At 37.6% G+C, this 17989-nt stretch overlaps 1 protein-coding gene across 2 annotated transcripts in view; it reads right to left on the reverse strand.

Moving 5' to 3' along the window:
• Nucleotides 1-17989, reverse strand: part of VPS41 (VPS41 subunit of HOPS complex) — a 214999-nt gene that overhangs the window by 53219 nt on the left and 143791 nt on the right. For both annotated transcript variants that reach the window (XM_024558322.4, XM_045193260.3), the window contains exons 12-17: nucleotides 16209-16338; nucleotides 14639-14754; nucleotides 13290-13346; nucleotides 8053-8114; nucleotides 6584-6665; nucleotides 2099-2191 (exon numbers count right to left, since the gene is read on the reverse strand). In XM_024558322.4, coding sequence (XP_024414090.1) covers nucleotides 2099-2191; nucleotides 6584-6665; nucleotides 8053-8114; nucleotides 13290-13346; nucleotides 14639-14754; nucleotides 16209-16338 — 540 coding nt within the window. The remainder of the gene's footprint in view (nucleotides 1-2098; nucleotides 2192-6583; nucleotides 6666-8052; nucleotides 8115-13289; nucleotides 13347-14638; nucleotides 14755-16208; nucleotides 16339-17989) is intronic.

Genomic DNA, 17989 nt, shown 5'->3' on the forward strand with positions numbered 1-17989 from the left:
TCTAGAACATGGTAGTTTCCCAATAAAGATATGTTGAATTGAACTGAAAAGGAAATAAATAGAAACCATAGTCTACATTAGTTGGTATCTAGCATAAATGACAGAAACTATTACCATAAAATCTTCTGTACAGATCCAGAAAGAAATGGATTCATGCTGTTAGAGAACACTGGATTTTTAAAATACATGCTAATAAGAAAAAATGAGGAAACATTGCCTCCATTACTATGTATGATTAAATGAAATACTGATTATTTTGTTCAAGTTCAATTCATGCTAAAGCATCTAATTTCTTCCTATAAGAATACAGGCTTATAAAAGAAAAGGGATTATATACATACATGCATAGGATGCTTGGATCTTCCTATCCAGGAATACCTGGTTGACAGTGACTGAGCAAACACTGAAGTTACTAGGGTAAGAGATCACTATTTTAAAGGTCCCTTAGATCCTAAGGTGTAAAATATCATCTCAGAGTTGAAACAGTGTTTGCCATATTACCACTTCTTAAACTGAATTGGTTATTGGTTAAAAAAAAGTATCTTAACAAGGTGTTTAGTACTCAGAAAGCACTCAAAACCACGGGGGTTCCTTTTCTCATTCCCCCTCTAGTCTTATTGCCTCTTTCTATTTCTGCATGTTAACCTTTGACAAGCCACCTCACACTCTCATGGGAAAAAGAAAGTTGTAAACAAAGTCTTCCTTATCTTTAAAACCTAACATAAGAATAAAAAAGAAAGCAATGATGACCTGTACCATAGTGTAAGGCACCAAAATGAAAACTTATCATGAGGTTAGGGCCCTGAACCTCACAAAGACTAAACGTGGTGCCACTGTTATGACCCTGGAGGTTGGCCCAAAGCTACAGAACATGTTACAGCTCCTGGTTTTATGGATCCTCCTAGCACCAGTCACAGCTCTGGAAAGGAGCTTACCGGCCCTGTCCAGAACCTGCCCGCCAGAAATCTCATCTTTTTCTCTGCTCAGAAGGGGAACTAGGCTGAGTTTTAGCCACAACATTTTGTTGATGCTTTATGAGAGCATCCAGCATATTATGTAATAATGTATCTTTACATCAGGGTTCTCAACCTCAGTACTGTCATCTGAGGATAGATCACTCTTAGTCGTAGGGGCCTGTCTTGTGCCATTGTAAGATATTTAGCAGCATTCCTGCTGGCTTCTGGCCACTAAATGACAGCACCAATTCCCCAGAAGGAACGACCGAAAATGTCTCCAGACATTGTCAAATGTCCCCTGTGGGACAGAACCAGTCATTGTCAAGAACCACTGGTTCACATGCTTGGGTGTGACTCAGATTGAGTGATTGCTGAAGGGTCATCATTCCATTCACAATTGTAGGCCTAGTGCCTACCACCTTCCTAGAATATAGCAGGCACTAAACAGATACTTTCTGAATAAATATGTGTCAAATTAACAAACTTTAAAAATTATAATCCATTTCGGGTGCATACAAAGAACAAACTTAAATTACAATCCAAGCATGCTATTTATTAAATGTATGGCCTTGGGCATGTTATTTAATTTCTTTATTCTTTAGTTTTTTTCTAAAATTGGACATTACTATTTATAGCATTGTTAGGAATAAAATCAAAATTTCCACATGCAAGTGCAGAGTTATAGTAGATAAGCAATTAATGTACTACCTTTTCCCTTAATCAATAAGCGAACAGATCATTCCCAATCCCCTTCTCCATTCCTGCCCCCTCAATTTCTCTTTAATTCTCCTTTGACAAACTTAGTTCTAAGTTCACCTGTTGGAAAAGTTTGATTTCTTTAGGGGTAGTATAAATGTTAATAGAAGCTGCTATTCTATTTATGAAATCCCCAAATGGCACTTAGTCCCTTTTTCTATTTAGGTGGTAACTAAGGAATTCTCCAAAATGTACATGGATTAGAGATTTTCACTATCTACATAAACATTAGTTATCATTAGCATTTATCTATTTCACTTTCATCTACCACACACAAACTGCACATCAGTTAACTTTAAACCAGTTGCTCCATTATATTATTTTTCTAAATTTGTTAACATTTTCTATTGAGAACAAGTAAATATGACCATGCTTGAATGTTGTACCTCATAATCAGTTTCCAAAAATTCATGTAAGATCATTTCATAGATGAGTGGTTTCAGAACTGGATCCCCTCTTGGCAAATAAGGACTAATAGCCTAGGGAAGGAAAAGGGAAAAAAAAACCCTTTAAAAATTAGCAAAAGAAAACTGTACTCAAATTATGCAGAAAACATAAAAGTATATTTCCAATTTTTTAAAAGTGTACTTTATTGGTTATGCTATTACGGTTGTCCCAATTTTTTTCTCCCCTTTATCTCTCTCCTCCCTGCACTGCCCCCACCCCCCACCAGCATTTCCCTCACCTTAGTTCATTCATGTCCATGGGCTGTATGTGTAAGTTCTTTGGTTTCTCCATTTCCTATACTATTCTTAACTTCCTCCTGTCTATTTTGTGCCTAACTATTCTGCTTCTTATTCCCTGTACCATTTCCCCCTCCCCACTGATAACCCTCCATGTGATCTCCATTTCTGTGATTCTGTTCGTATTCTAGTTGTTTGCTTAGTTTTTGTTTTTAATTTTCAGTTGTTGACACTTGTGAGTTTGTTGTCATTCTACTGTTCATAGTTTTTGATCTTCTATTTCTTAGATAAGTCACTTTAACATTTCATATAATAAGGGACTGGTGATGATGAACTCTTTTAACCTTACCTTATCTGGGAAGCACTTTATCTGCCCTCCCATTCTAAATGATAACTTTGCTGGACAGAGTAATCTTGGATGTAGGACCTTGCCTTTCATGACTTCAAATACTTCTTTCCAGCCCCTTCTTGCCTGCAAGGTCTCTTTTGAAAAATCAGCTGACAGTCTTATGGGAACTCTTTTGTAGGTAACTGTCTCCTTTTCTCTTTCTGCTTTTAAGATGCTCTCCTTATCTTTAATCTTGGGTGACTTAATTAATTAATGATGTGTCTTGGTGTGGTCCTCCTTGGGTCCAACTTCTTTGGTACTCTCTGGGTTTTCTATACTTCCTGGAAGTCTATTTCCTTTGCCATAATGGGGAACTTTTCCTTTATTATTTATTCAAATAAGTTTTCAATATCTTGCTCTTCCTGTTTCCAGCATCCCCATGATTCTGATATTGGAATACCTAAAGTTGTCGCAGAGGTTCCTAAGCCTCTCCTCATTTTTTTTGCATTCGTGTTTCTTCATTCTGTTCCAGTTGGATGTTTATTTCTTTCTTTTGTACCAAATTGTTGATCTGAGTCCCAGTTTCCTTCCCTTCACTATTGGTTCCTTGTATATTTTCCTTTATTTAACTTTGTGTAGTCTTCATTTCTTCCTTCATTTTGTGACTGAGCTCAATCAATTCTGTGAGCATCCTGATTACCAGTGTTTTGAACTCTGCATCAGCTCAAAACACTGGTAATTAGGATGCTGGAGCTTTGATCTGTTCTTTCGTTTGGGCCATTATTTCTTTGTCTCGGTGTACCTGTTACATGAAAAGAGATGGAGCCTTAGGTATATGCCAGGGCAGGGCAAACCTCTTTGCTGCACTGTGGCGCTGTCTGTGGGGTATGATCAGAGAGGGAACAATGCCGCTTGCTCCACTCTTGTCCCATTTTCCATCACTTCTCTCGCTTCCCTCAAGCAGCTTATGAACTCTCCTGTGAGGCTAGGAGTTTCTCCCACCGCCGCAACTCCTACAGATTTTTCACAGCCAGGGGTTTTGAGTCTTTATTTCCCCACACTGGAACCCTGGGTTTTGAGGTCTGTCTTGCTTCCCTGTTGTTCCTCCCTGCTAATCTATGCGCAAATGTAGGATCATCCATGTGGTCTGCCACCTTGCATTGCCGTGTGTCCTCTCCACCCTAGCTGCCTGTTTCTGCCCTTCCTACCAGCCTGGCTGAATGTTTCTTTAACTGCTTGGTGGTTGGACTTCCATACATATGATTTTCTGGCAATTCTGGCTGTTCTTTGTTTTTAAATTGGTTGTTATACTTCTTTCGGTTATTAGAGGAAGTGAAGCATTTCTGCCTACACCTCCATCTTGGCTGGAACCCTACCCTATATATTTTCAATTTTAAAGTTTAAGGCAACAAAGTACTTTGGAAAGTTATTATGTAGAGAAAAGATTCAAATAAACTACTTTCTTACAACATATAACTATATATATTTATATTTAATCCTACCCAAGGACATGTTTTTACTGATTTTGAGAGAGAGGAAAGGAGAGGAAGAGAGAGAAACATCCATCAATTGCCCCCGGTACCTGCCCTGACCGGGGATCGAACCCACAACCTAGGTATGTACACTGACTGGGGGTTGAACCTGCAACCTTTTGTTGTGTGGGACAATACTCCAAACAACTGAGTAACCTGGCAAGGGCTACAATATTTAAAAAAATATATCTATGAGGGGTGTGTGTGCATGAATGAATGAATACAAAATTACCTAGGTTAACCTATATCTCTCTATTCTTCCCGATTAATGAAAATCTAAATAATAAGAGGGAGAACGTGACAGAGATGAGAAAAGTCAACTTCCTAAGTAATCAAGCAGTATAGGTCATCTATTCAACTTTCTTCCCTTCAACTGGCATATATTAACCTTTAAAAACTCACAATTATCTTTTGAAATTAGGGGCAAATATATATTGTGTTCTTCAGCTATTCAGAGCTATGTTAAGTGTCAAATGTCCAAATAGTGTCAAATGACTCAGCAGTGCGCTGTGCACCAAAATCACTATTCTAAGGAGCTCACAGCCCCAGAGGAAAGGTCAATGAACATCTAAATAGCCAACTGCAATATTATGTGGGAAGTGATATGAGGGATTAACAAGGAGGTGTGGCAAATCTTGCACACTGAAGCTGAGATCACAGAAGCTGAGGTCTGTATAGGCAAAGAAAGGGGAAAAAAGGGCATCCTGGCATGGGGACCAGCATGAGCAAAGGCATGGAACCATGAATGCACACCCTGCATTTGGGGAGGCCATAGATGTGGAACAGGGTCACTGAAGGGAGATGAGGCTGGAGAGGAAAGTGAAGTGGGGTTATGAAAGGAATTCAGATTTTATCCTATGGGCAGGAGGGAAATAACAGATATTAGGGAAGTGAGAGCAGCACATTTTTTAAACAGCTAACTCTGGGTCAGGATTGCCTATAGATCTATCATGAGTTAAGGCTGTGGTACCAGAAGGAAAGAGGAGAGGCTGAATTAATACTGAGGTGGTAAAACTGACAAGAATTAGAGGTTAAATAGAATAAGGTGAGTTAGATGTTCTCATTAAAACAGTGGTTTTGAGCTATTAAGCACGGAAAAGCAGGTAAAATGTGGTGTTGTAAACACAGATTAAAAGGAGAAGAACCAAATTTGGGAAGGAAAGGGATTCAGATTAATCTGAGTGATCCTTATTAGCATCATATACAAGGAGAAATGGCCATCACACAGTTCCAACGTAGATAAGGAATTCAAAAGAGAAGTCTGGGTTATGCAGCTGTCTGGGTAAACATGGCCACAGGTCCTGATAACACCCCCCAGGAGCAGCCCAATAAACTGAAGAGAGTTTCCACAGGGAAGAGAACATTTATGGGGCTGAGCAGCTGAGTAACTGGGAATTTTTAGAAGAACATTCATAACACTAAGAGAACACTGAAAAGGTCCATTCATAAGAAAAAGTTTTTAAAAACTGATTTAAACAAATACTGGAATACTTTATTGATTTGGGGATATTATGCACCAAGCTGAAAGAAAAAAAATGAAGTATCAAAATTATTTGTTAGAGCTACATGGTCAAACTTTTCCATTTATTTTCCAGTAAGTGAAATATTATTTCAAAAAGCATTCATCTTAAGTAATTTTGGAAAAAAAGAACCTCATATCTTATAATCTCCTGCATGAGACTTTACCTGTTTTCCATATTCATTAAAAAGATCATGAAAATTTCATTTGAGCACGGAAATAAGAGATAAAGTGAGCACAACATATATGTAATATATTATATATGTATATATCTTATACATATAAAACATAAACTGGGTTTATATTTTGAAACTAACTTCTAAAAGTTTGAATCTTCCTGGCTGAGATAATTTGCTTCCCAATAAAGAACTGACTACTATTGTCTTAATTTTATTCCCATCTCAGTAAAAACATACGTTGTTTTACTGTGCTTTACTTCATAGCACTTCACAGATATCAAGGGTTGGTTTTTTTTTTTTTTTGGTAGCAACCCTGCAAGGAGCAAGTCTACCATTTTTCCAATAGGCTCAGATGATGATTAGCATTTCTTAGCAATAAAATATTTTTTAATTAAGGTATGTGCAGTGTTTTTTTAAGACATAATGCTATTGCACATTTAATAGACTACAGTATACTATAAACAACTTTTATATGCACTGGGAAACAAATTCATATGACTTGCTTTAATGAGATACCAGTATTTGCTTTATTTGTGCTGGTCTGAAAACTAACCCACAATATCTCTGAGGCATGCTTACATTAATATACTATATATAAAAATTAAGAGTTAAAAATAAAGTAATGCTTACCTTAAGCTGTCCAATTTCTTTAAATTTATAAACTTCATATTCCCAGAGTGCTGCATTTTTCCCAAGAATTCTCTGGCATTTGCTGGCAGCCAAAACATCCCAGAGAGAAAGAAAGTTTTAAGTAAAAAAAATAAACAGAGATGAAATAAATATACATTTCTCCTAGTGTTTTAGATAAATCTCTCATCTCAGAGTTTTGACAAATTTCTATCTCAAGTACCACTGAACATAAAGGTATTATTGGTGCTCACTTGATTGTATATGCAAGGTTGATGAAAATCAATAGTTAATATAAAAATACTTATAGATAAACATGAGTAGCTTTCAGAAGACTACGATTAGGAGTTTCCCCCATGAGTTTCCTGTGATGAGTTGCCTATTTATCCAGATGAGCACTGTTCACTTGGGGCCTTTCTTGACTTGAAGAAATGTCATCATCCCCCAAAGTGCCAAGTTAAACCACTTCTTGAATGGCTTTAAATAACAGACTACAAAATCAGACTTAAGAAAATTAGAATCCTATCATAGTACATAACCTGGAGAAGTGTTCGCATATGAATAAAACCTTACACAGTTTACACATCAAAGAAACATATTTCCCTAAATCCCAGGGCACAAAACGTAGGCCTGAAGACTGTCTTCTTCATCTGCCATGTACATGTAGCCCCGGCAGAGGGCACCGCATAGCTGCAGGGAAGCCACTCACACAACACCTACACGACCACCTGAATGCTTTCTGCTCACCATAGACTCCTGCAAACCAGGAGCCTGGGGTCTGATCACTTCCATTTAACTGCCACCCTCTTGTTTAGAGACAATTCTGCTTGAATTGTGAGCAGAGGCGTTGACTGTTTTTACTCTAGACTACCTTCTCAAGGATGCTTCTAGAGTGAAGAGCTCTGAAAGTTAGAGGACCCAAAGAGTGCTTCCCTCCAGAGCAAAGAGAAGGCTTGTTTTCTGTCCAGTATAGTAAAAGTAACATCTTCCTCTGCAGCCAAAGGAAGACAAGCTTAAAAGAATCAGATATCTTAAGTTCAGGGTCCCTCTCCTATAGCACAACCCACTGCCTGTGTAGGGCCACCTGACCCTCCCTGTGTTGTGCTGTGAGAACTGGAGCTGTGGGATCTGGCACAAGTGCTGGTCCTTTGGCTACTACTATTGCTGACGCACCTGTGAAACTGTGACAGGCTAACTTGTCACCATATAGAAAGGATAAAATCTTGTACTCTTCATGGTTTTTGATACCTTTCTCATTAAGTAATGAGAAAAATATTTCTTGTTTGGTGAAAATGAGATAGTCGAAAGGTATATAATAAATATCAATCCATTCTGTATTTAAAACCATTAATAGTCAAAAATTACTGATTAGAAAGATGTTTAAAAATGTCTGTCAACTGCTGAGAACAGCTTATGTTTACTGTTAACATTGATCAATTCTATTTATATTAACAAGTTAATATCATTATTACCGTGCTGCTATGTCATACTCTCCTTTTTCCACCAGGTGGTTTATATATGCCAAGCCAATGTCCTAGAGAAAATCAAATAAAGGGATTTCATAATTAACTGGAACAACTGAAAAGCTGAGTCTCAGCTTCTGCGGAGGCCATGACTTTAGGGTCCTATTAGCACTAGTGATTGGAATCGATCTATACATCTTAGTTTGCTTTATGCAATTATGCTCTTTTTTTCCTTAAGCATATTTTTATAATTATGCTTATTTCCCTCCTAGTCATATTTAAATATACTTGCTACACAAATTTCAAATCACAATAAAAAAATGTTACTATTTTAAAGCCTTCTAATTTGCCTCCTTCCAAGAGATTTTCTACAAAAGAAATCTCCACATATTAGAAACATGATCCAAATTGGGACAACTATAACTGAACAACAATAAAAAAAAATTGGAACATAAAAAGAAAAATGATCCAACGACTTAATGTTGTCAAGGATATGAAATTGTTTTCTCGTGCTTTCTTCTGTAAAATGTGAGCTACCTGTCTCCTCTATATCGTCTGAAGAAATGTAATATGGAAAACAAAATGAAAATCATATTAAAGAGAAATATTAAATATTAAAGTTAATATTAATGTGAAATGAGCTCAGAAAAATATGTAATTCAAACCCATAGGTTAACAGATGAGGAAACTGGGCCTCAAAGCAGAACTGATTGGATTCAGAGTATTCATGTTCATTCACTATTTCCACCTTGGTTTTGAAGGATTTGGCGTGACCCATGGCAGTGGAGGCATGGGAGCTCTTGTTTGACCTCCCCACAACTCCTGTTATAAAATACTACTTTCACCTAAAAGCATTTTCATGAGAAGCTTAAACTCAGCATATATAACAAAACTTGAATGTTAAGTTCTACTTTATGTACAAAGAAGTTTTTGTGGACTTCTGGCCAAGATGGAGGCATAGGTAGACACACTGTGCCTCCTCGCACAACCAAAAGAAGGACAACAATTTAAAAACAAAAAACAACCAGATCTGCCAGAAAATCAAACTGTATGGAAGTCCAACAACCAAGGAGATAAAAAAGAAACATTCATCCAGCCTGGTAGGAGGGGCAGAGACAGCCAGCCAGGCACACAGGACACGTGTCAAGGCAGTGGCTGGCGGACCCAGCGAGGTGGTGGATTGCGGAGTGGGGTGGGCAAAGCTGCAGCTGGCCTACCTAGCCATACACCGCACAACCCACAGTTCCAGCATCGGGAAATAAAGCCTCAAACCACTGATTAAAAACGCCTGTGTGGGTTGAGGCAGCAGCAGGAGAAACTCCCAGCCTCACAGGAGAGGTCCTTGGAGAGACCCACGGGGTCCCAAACATACATGAACCCATCCACTCAGGAATCAGGACCAGAAGGGCCCAATTTGATTGTGGGTAGGGGAGGGAGTGACTGAAAACCGGCAGAGAGTGGAGCAAGCGCCATTGCTCCCTATCGGACCTTCCCACACATACAGAGTCACAGCACAGCAACCAGCCTTACCCCGCCCTGGTGAATACCTAAGGCTCAGCCCCTTTACATAACAGGCACACCAAGATAAAAAAAAAATGGCCCAAATGAAAGAACAGATCAAAGCTCCAGAAAAAATACAACTAAGCAATGGATAGCCAACCTATCAGATGCACAGTTCAAAACACTGGTAATCAGGAAGCTCACAGAATTGGTTGAATTTGGTCGCAAACTAGATGAAAAAATGAAGGCTATGCTAAGTGAAACAAAGGAAAATGTACAGGGAACCAACAGTGATGGGAAGGAAACTGGAACTCAAATCAACACTGTGGATCAGAAGGAAGAAAGAAACATCCAACCAGAAAAGAATGAAGAAACAAGAATTCAGAAAAATGAAGAGAGGCTTAGGAACCTCCAGGACATCTTTAAACATTCCAACATCCGAATTATAGGGGCACCAGAAGGAGAGGAGGAAGAACAAAAGATTGAAAACTTATTTGAACAAATAATGAAGGAGAACTTCCCTAATCTGGCAAAGGAAATAGACTTCCAGGAAGTCCAGGAAGCTCAGAGAGTCCCAAAGATGCTGGACCCAGGGAGGAACACACCAAGGCACATCATAATTATATTACCCAAGATTAAACATAAGGATAGAATCTTATAAGCAGCAAGAGAAAAGGACACAGTTCCCTACAAAGCAGTTCCCATAAGACTGTCAGCTGATTTCTCCAAAGAGACCTTACAGGCAAGAAGGGGCTGGAAAGAAGTATTCCAAGTCATGAAAGGCAAGGACTGACATCCAAGATGACTGTATCCAGCAAAGCTATCATTTATAATGGAAGGGAAGATAAAGTGCTTCTCAGATAAGGTGAAGTTAAAGGAGTTCATCATCACCAAGCCCTTATTATATGAAATGTTAAAGGGACTTATCTAAGAAGATAAAAAATATGAACAGTCAAAATGACAGCAAACTCACAGTTATTAACAACCACACCTAGAACAAAAACAAAAGCAAACTAAGCCAACAACTAGAACAGGAACAGAACCACAGAAATGGAGCTCACATGGAGGGTTATCAACAGGGGAGTGGGGGGGGGGAGGTACAGAGAATAAGTAGCATAAATGGTAGGTAGAAAATAGAAAAATTGAAAAATTATTTGAACAAATAATGAAGGGTAAGGGAAGGGTAAGAATAGTATAGGAAATGTAGAGGCCAAAGAACTTATATGTATGACCCATGGACATGAACTATAGCGGGGGGAATGTGGGTGGGAGGGGGTGAGTAGGGTGAAGGGGGGAAAATGGGACAACTGTAATAGCATAATCAATAAAATATTAAAAAAATTTTTTTTAAATAGAAAAATAAGAAGTTTTTTGTGGAATTTCTTCCTGGATTATAAAATTGGCAGGAGATTATTTCTCTCTGCCTGCCTGCTTATGAAATTACACTGTGCCAGGAGAAAAAAGTCTATGCATAACCAATGCATTAGACATGCCCATTCTACGAATGAATAAAATACCCATGGTTCTTAGTTTATTATACTTTTACTTTATTGACTACAATATAGGAAATCATATTTCAAAACTGTAGAAACTGCAGAGTGAAGAAAGGATGCCTAAATTTATTTCTCTGAAAACAGACCACATATCTCAATATCAGTGGAGTCTTCCTGTCCAGGTTCCGAGAAGGTCTCCTTTGCAGTGCTAATTTCTGCAAACTTTCTCCTAATGCCATGCCCCTTCTCATGTGAAGTTTATTCTGCCACTCATCTTCTTTCTCTGTACACCTTTAACTTTAGTCTAATTTTATATCTTTTCCCTTAACATAAACATGTTGTATCTCTCTTACACAAAATACCCACCATCACCACCAACCTTCTCATGATGTCACAGCCCCCAACCAGTCCTCACTCTTTTCCACTTCAGAACTAAATAGTCTACATTCAACTCTATGTCATCATCTCCTATTCACTTTTCACTTCCTAACATGTTGAGAATAATACATATACCTAAAATTCACTAGTCATTTTCATAACTACCAAACCAAATGTACCACTGACTAGCTGAGCTTGTCTTACTTTTGACCCACTAACTTCAACCATTTAAGATTTATCTCTCTCTACCCTGAAATTCTCTCCTTCAGCTCCCATGACACAACTTTCCTTTGGCTGTGCCAAATCTGCCTGTATGAGTGTTCCCAATGGTTCCATTCATGGTCCTCTGTTCTCTAATGCTAGACATTTGCCCTGTGTGGATTTGCCCAAACACTTCTCTGTCACTGAAGAGTCTCCCAAATTTATTTGAGTCCAGAAATCTAGGTGTTCCACAAGTGGCAAAAATTTAATGCGCCTAAACCAGAATTTACCTACCCCTCCCACTACACACCTGATCCTACTAGTCCTCCCTCCCTTTCCCTACTCTCCTTTTTTTCCTCCCTTCCCCCTCTCCTCCCTCCCCTCCTCCTCTCTTTCTCTCTCGCCTCCTCTCTCTGAATGGTGACACCATCTACCACAGGCCCAAGCTCAAAGCCTGGGAGTCAGCCTAGATTATTCACTCTCACTTCCCTGTGCACACAGAGTCAGTCACCAAATCCCTAAGAGTCTAGTAGACATGTCTTCCATCTATCTTCACCATTCCATTCCTATCAACTCTGCAGTTCTCATCACTTCCACCTCTACACCAAGAAGGGAATTGTATCTTAGTGATTCCCATCTCCGCAGGCTTCCCTTTGGCCCCCATCTCCACCAGAGAATCTCTCTAACAAGCAAATGTGATGTAGCACTGAAAGCTTAAACTACCTCTAGAGGTTACAAGATAGAGCCAAGCCCCTAATTACACATGGCCCTTTAGGATTGGAGTCTTCATATGTATAAACTCCTCAATTGCTCCATATAGCCAAGCAGGCCAAGCAGTTTTCACTTCTCGGCACCATCACATATACTTTCTATTGGCTGGAACACCTTCTGCTCCATTTCTAGATAATCTTTGCTTATTCTCCACAATTTTTAATGAAAAAAAAAGATGCTCTGGTTATTTCTCTGTTTAGTTACTAAATTATTTTGCTTGTCCATTTGTTGGGAATTAGGCTTTTATGTGGAGTTTTACAGAGAAGTTTAAGGTGGGGAAGTGTAGGCAAAAGGAATTTGTAGCTCTGAAATACTAAGTTTTCAGTTTTCATCTGTAAGTAAGAGTCCTGGACTAGACATTGTGTAAGGACCCTTCACACTCAGAAGATAAGATTTCTTTTCTGCTTTCCTTCTGCACATTCACTGTCACAGTTAGCAAATAAATAGGCTTTCAGTCACTATATTTTTCCAGAGTCCAAATGTAATAAAAATGTATTTGACACCCTAGATTAGTTTCCATAACAAAATCAATTGATTCTGTTATTATGGAGACACTAAAGCAATCTACTTTTATGAAACCACTCTTGATATTTTGTGATAATGTGATTTTACCTATGACTTAAAGAAACTTCCCCACACATAACTGGAGAGCTTTATATTTAAAGTATATTTCATAAATCCAGTTTCCAAATTACCTAAAACTATCTCCTAGCAGATGTTCAAGTCTCTTGTTTACAAGCAGAAACTGATTCAATAAAATGAAATACTTTGGCCTTACAAGTTGGAGAACTAGTTTGAAATAAATTCTCAAAAGGAAGGAAGAAATCAGTTCTTTTCATTCAGTCTCATTATAACCTATTGAAAGGTAAAGTTATACTTCAAATAATAAAATTACATACTTACCAGAATCTTATGTCTTTTAATGTTCTTTTGGCTAATTTCAGCTGCCATCAAAGCTTCCTACATTTACACAAGCATTATAAAAGGAGTAGAGAAGGAGGAGGAAAAATGGGAGAGAGTGGGAAAGACACTGAGGTTATAAACACTATATTTATTATGTTTAAAGTTCTGGACTACTTAAATAAAGCCCCATTTTTCTGTGGTTTTTGCTTCAAGCACAGGAATTTCTAATGTTATGGTTGAATGAACCTCACTGCATGCAAACTCAAACAAAAGCAGTCAACCAAAATAAAGACTTCTCTTATTTGAACTCATTTCCACATTAGGATATTAGAATCACTTTTCAGACAGAAATCAAAATACGTAAAAATTTTCCAGGTTCAAAAAACAACAAAAAAAATTCATCTGTCATCATAAATCTGTATGACATATACTGACAAAGGTGGGGTACCTTTCCTTTATGAAACATAAAAAGTAAACTACATGCATATGTTTAGGTATATCTACAAATAAGATTTTGAAAATCTCTAATTTCATTTTTATTCTGGAAAGTACAATTATTACTTCAAAACAAATGTTTAAAACATAGAATTATCTCTTCAGGAAACTACTGGAGGTAAAGCAATATGGTATGAACTTGGGGTCAATACCTAGACTCTAAATAGTTTATAAATTAAAAACATTTTTCCCCAAATCCTTTCAGGTAGTTACAAACTTAAAGTAACATATAAATGGACTATTTTTTGTTTGTTTTTAACCGATTAATACAAATTTCCATCCAGAGAGTTTCTATAACTAAACTAACGCAATAATGCCTTTCTGACTATTAAAGTTATAAAAATGTTGTTGTTTTTTTTTAAATCATGATAACACATTATCTACTAAAATTTGTCTGAACCAAGACTCAATGAAGCAGACAACATCATTCCATCTGAACTGGTAGTTCAAACTATCCTAAGTGAGCATTAATTTGATAGCTTTCTTCTTATATATGAAATAAGCACCAAAGGAATGATTTCATGAAAATATCCCAAATCAACAATTCTGAAATACTAGCTCTATTTTATTTTCCTTGAAAAAGCACAGGATAAACACTTCAATAGGCTGGATCTAACCCACTCCCTCTCTCTGCTACCAATTCCTCCTCCATTGAACAGTGAAGCCAGTTAATCTCCTTATGATCTTTTTGTTCCTGAATTTCTGAAAAGAAAATTGGAAAGTTATTAGCCTCCAACATATTTTTAGCTTAGGGCACTCTAATTCGTCTACACGAAAGATTTATCCCTAAAATCTTTTATCATCTCTATACTACAGATATGTCAATACTTTCAATAAAGTGAAATCAAAACTACTTCATATTTCTTCTTTTCGAGGAGCCAGTCAATGTGGTCATCTTGGTCTCGTTCTTTGGCTACTACGACATCTCTTGGACTCACGATGTAAAAGAGCGATTCCCCTTCAGAGTACTCTGTAGTTGAGACAAGAAAGGAACATCGCAGGTGACTCAAGAGTAGAAACCTTGGCAGTGGTTTCAGAGGACTTGGTTAGACAACCCAGCTTATTAAGAGTGAACAGAAAACTCCCTTACCTTTGGAGTTAAGTGTGTTTGGCTCTGTTTGAAGGAAGGGGTGGGACATGGTAGAGAATGACAGAATATATCCCAGTGATTTAAAAAGTATTTAATTGTAAAATTATTTGGAAGAAAAAAGAAAGGAAGGGAGGGTGGGAAGAAGAGAATGCCAAAATTTATTTTAAAAATAAGGTGGGTTTAAAATTCTGTGTTTAATACATTAACATTCTGACCTCAGATGAAAGATAGGTATTCAAAATTCTCCGTGTCTACTGCATATCAGAATTCATGTACTGCACATAAACATTATCTGTGGACATTTACAACACTGTTCTATTTTTACAGAACAATCACACCCCACAACCTGCGATAAATGTTGCCTCCTCATCAAGGTCAAGGCCATCCTAAGCATAAATGACAGATGCCCCAAGCCCTGGGGATATAATCTGTCACTTCAGCATGTTGTGTACAATGCCAATTGTGAGGGTCTCCTGAAGAATTCAATTATAAAACCTGTTCTGAAGGGTGTCTAGGTATGCAGCAGAGTTTGCTCTGAGCAAAATACCTTGATTGGACACTTTCAGTTGTGAATCACGTTTGCTTTTTGCCAAGTCCAGAATATACTATTCTCACATTTCAGCTGATTAGGAGCTTCATATAATAAAGTTCAAACATGTATAGAATATACCTTCATTTCTTTTGGGTAAAATGAGAACTGAAAATATTCGCAAAAAAAAAGTCAATTGTTTTTAAAAAGCAGAAAGAACTTCTAAAAAGCTTAAGCTCCTCTATTTTCATCAATGTGTTTTTCAGTAAAGTGGTAACACCCAAACACAGATGCCCCTGGTATGATGAAACAGCAATGGCTTTCCCTTTATTTCTGAGCAGTGAGTGCTTCAGTATATTTATCCATGCACACAACAAATATTCAGTGAATGCCTAGTATGTACCAAGCACTCCTCTAGGCTCTGAGCATTTGGTCACAAATAGAAAGATAACTTCTCTGTCATCCCAGAGGGAGTGATTAGTACCACGCTGCTTGACATCAATGTAAGTTAGGCATCACGTTAAATAGTTAAGATAATAGACCAAGTATAAGAACAAAGACCACAGAGCTGACTCACCTCTGTCCAAGCCCCATCTTTTCCCCTCTCTTCTGCTGTTAGAGCTCAAGCAAGTTCTACAGTATCTCTCAGCCTCAATGCCCACATTTGCAATGTAAGAGGCCTGCCCAGATATTCTTTAAGATCCTTTCAGAACCTCAATTTAATTCCTGTTCGTGCTACTTGCGTGGAAGGGGGAAAATTAAAAATGTAAGAAATAACACAAGCCAGATCCTCAATCTCCCTCACCTAAGTGATAATCTCTACATTCATTTTCCTGAAAGCCTCTCACTGTCAGAGCATCAGAAGAGATCTCTTCGCAAGTCTCAGAAAGTGGCTGGATAATATCCAACCTGGGCCTGGCACAGTATTCTCTTTCCTAGGGCAAAAAAGAGAGGGAAAAGGCTCATTTTAATTACATGTCTATAAATTATACAAATTAAATTTAGTTACACATAATTAAATGTCTTGGTTTTATAATTTCAGCACACATAAGCCCTCTAAACACCACAGACGGCCTCATAACTGTGTTTTATTTTCTGGCCTTTTGCATGAGATAAACAGAATAGGTCTTACTGTGTCCTGTCTACAGCCCCCTACTGCAGCCCATTCAACTCCATGGCTACCACAGCCTTAGGCAACTTTGTTACACCTCTTCCTTACAAATGTGAGAAAAGTAAAAATAATATTACAAACTACTCCATTATCCAAACCACTGCCACTACAGATAAACTTACTGGTAATGCTAAAAAGCCAGAGATTCTACAGCAGAACTTGCTGAGATGATGGAAATGTTCCTGTACCTGCACAGCCCAATGTGACAGACACGAGACACAGGTACCTACTGAACTCCCAGAAATGTGACTACAGTGACTGAGAAACTAAGTTTTAAATTCTATTTCATTTTAATTAATTTAAATTAAACATATGGTTAGTGACTACAGTTTTGGACAGTGTGGTTCTAGATCAAGATAGAAGGGGGAAAGATGATTTACTGAGGGCCTCTGACAGCTCCACTAACCTAGTATGATTATACAAAGACTATTTTCTTGGAGTTCTTAAATTACCCCTTTGTAAGTTTTATTGTTCCTAATTTTACAGATGAAGGAACTAAGGATCAAAAAGTTTACTCAGGTCAACATTACATAAATAAATGGTGAAACTGGGATTTATGGAAAAACTGGGACTTATGGTAAACCTTGGATTTCAAATCAAGTTTGTTTTACTTTAAAGTTCATGCTTTTTGGGTATTGAGCACCCAGGCATAAAACATAGACTTGCCTATTTTCGAAAGCAACAGGCCTGAAGCAGTGTGACACTGGTGAAGAGAACACAGACGACAGAAACAGTGAAGGAAGTCCAGAACTACCCCCAACTCTCAAGTTCCCTAAGTAAACAGTAAGCCTCAAAGATTTCTTTCACAAATTTTGTTAGGTTAACTGAGAAGCAATTGTATTAGCTTTGTACTTCATACACTGAAAACATTCCAAAAATAAAATAGCAACTATAAAAGATCAACTAGTAGAGAAAAAAAAACAAACAGCAGATACAGAGCATAATTTTCAGAACTATAGAGAAATGAAAACTACCTCAATTTGGAAACAAAAAAATGAAAGAAAAACTGAAAGATCAGAATACTTAAAAAATTAACTGCTGTAACAAAGACAAAAATAACAAAATAGAAAAATATTTGAACTAAATAATATTGAAAACTGCCTTGCTAGACCACATAAAGAGCCCCTTTACATGTGTAAGAAAACCGTCACCTCATTGTTTGATAGCCTTTGTTCACTGGCAAAACAAGCCCTGCTTTCTGTGAATTCCTAGAAGCAGGAATTTGGTCTTATTGATCTCCGATTCCCAATGCTTAATTAGCACAATTTTTAACGCACATGTGCTTTATTAATGAAGGAAAGAAAACATTAGGGGAACAGCTTAACACGTTAGGATATATCAACCAGATGAAATAATACACAACCACTATAAATGATGATAGGAGGCTACACAGCCATAGGGAGAGAGAATGGAAT

This window comes from Desmodus rotundus, chromosome 6 (genome assembly GCF_022682495.2).
Source record: "Desmodus rotundus isolate HL8 chromosome 6, HLdesRot8A.1, whole genome shotgun sequence".
Classification (NCBI taxonomy): Eukaryota; Metazoa; Chordata; class Mammalia; order Chiroptera; family Phyllostomidae; genus Desmodus; species Desmodus rotundus.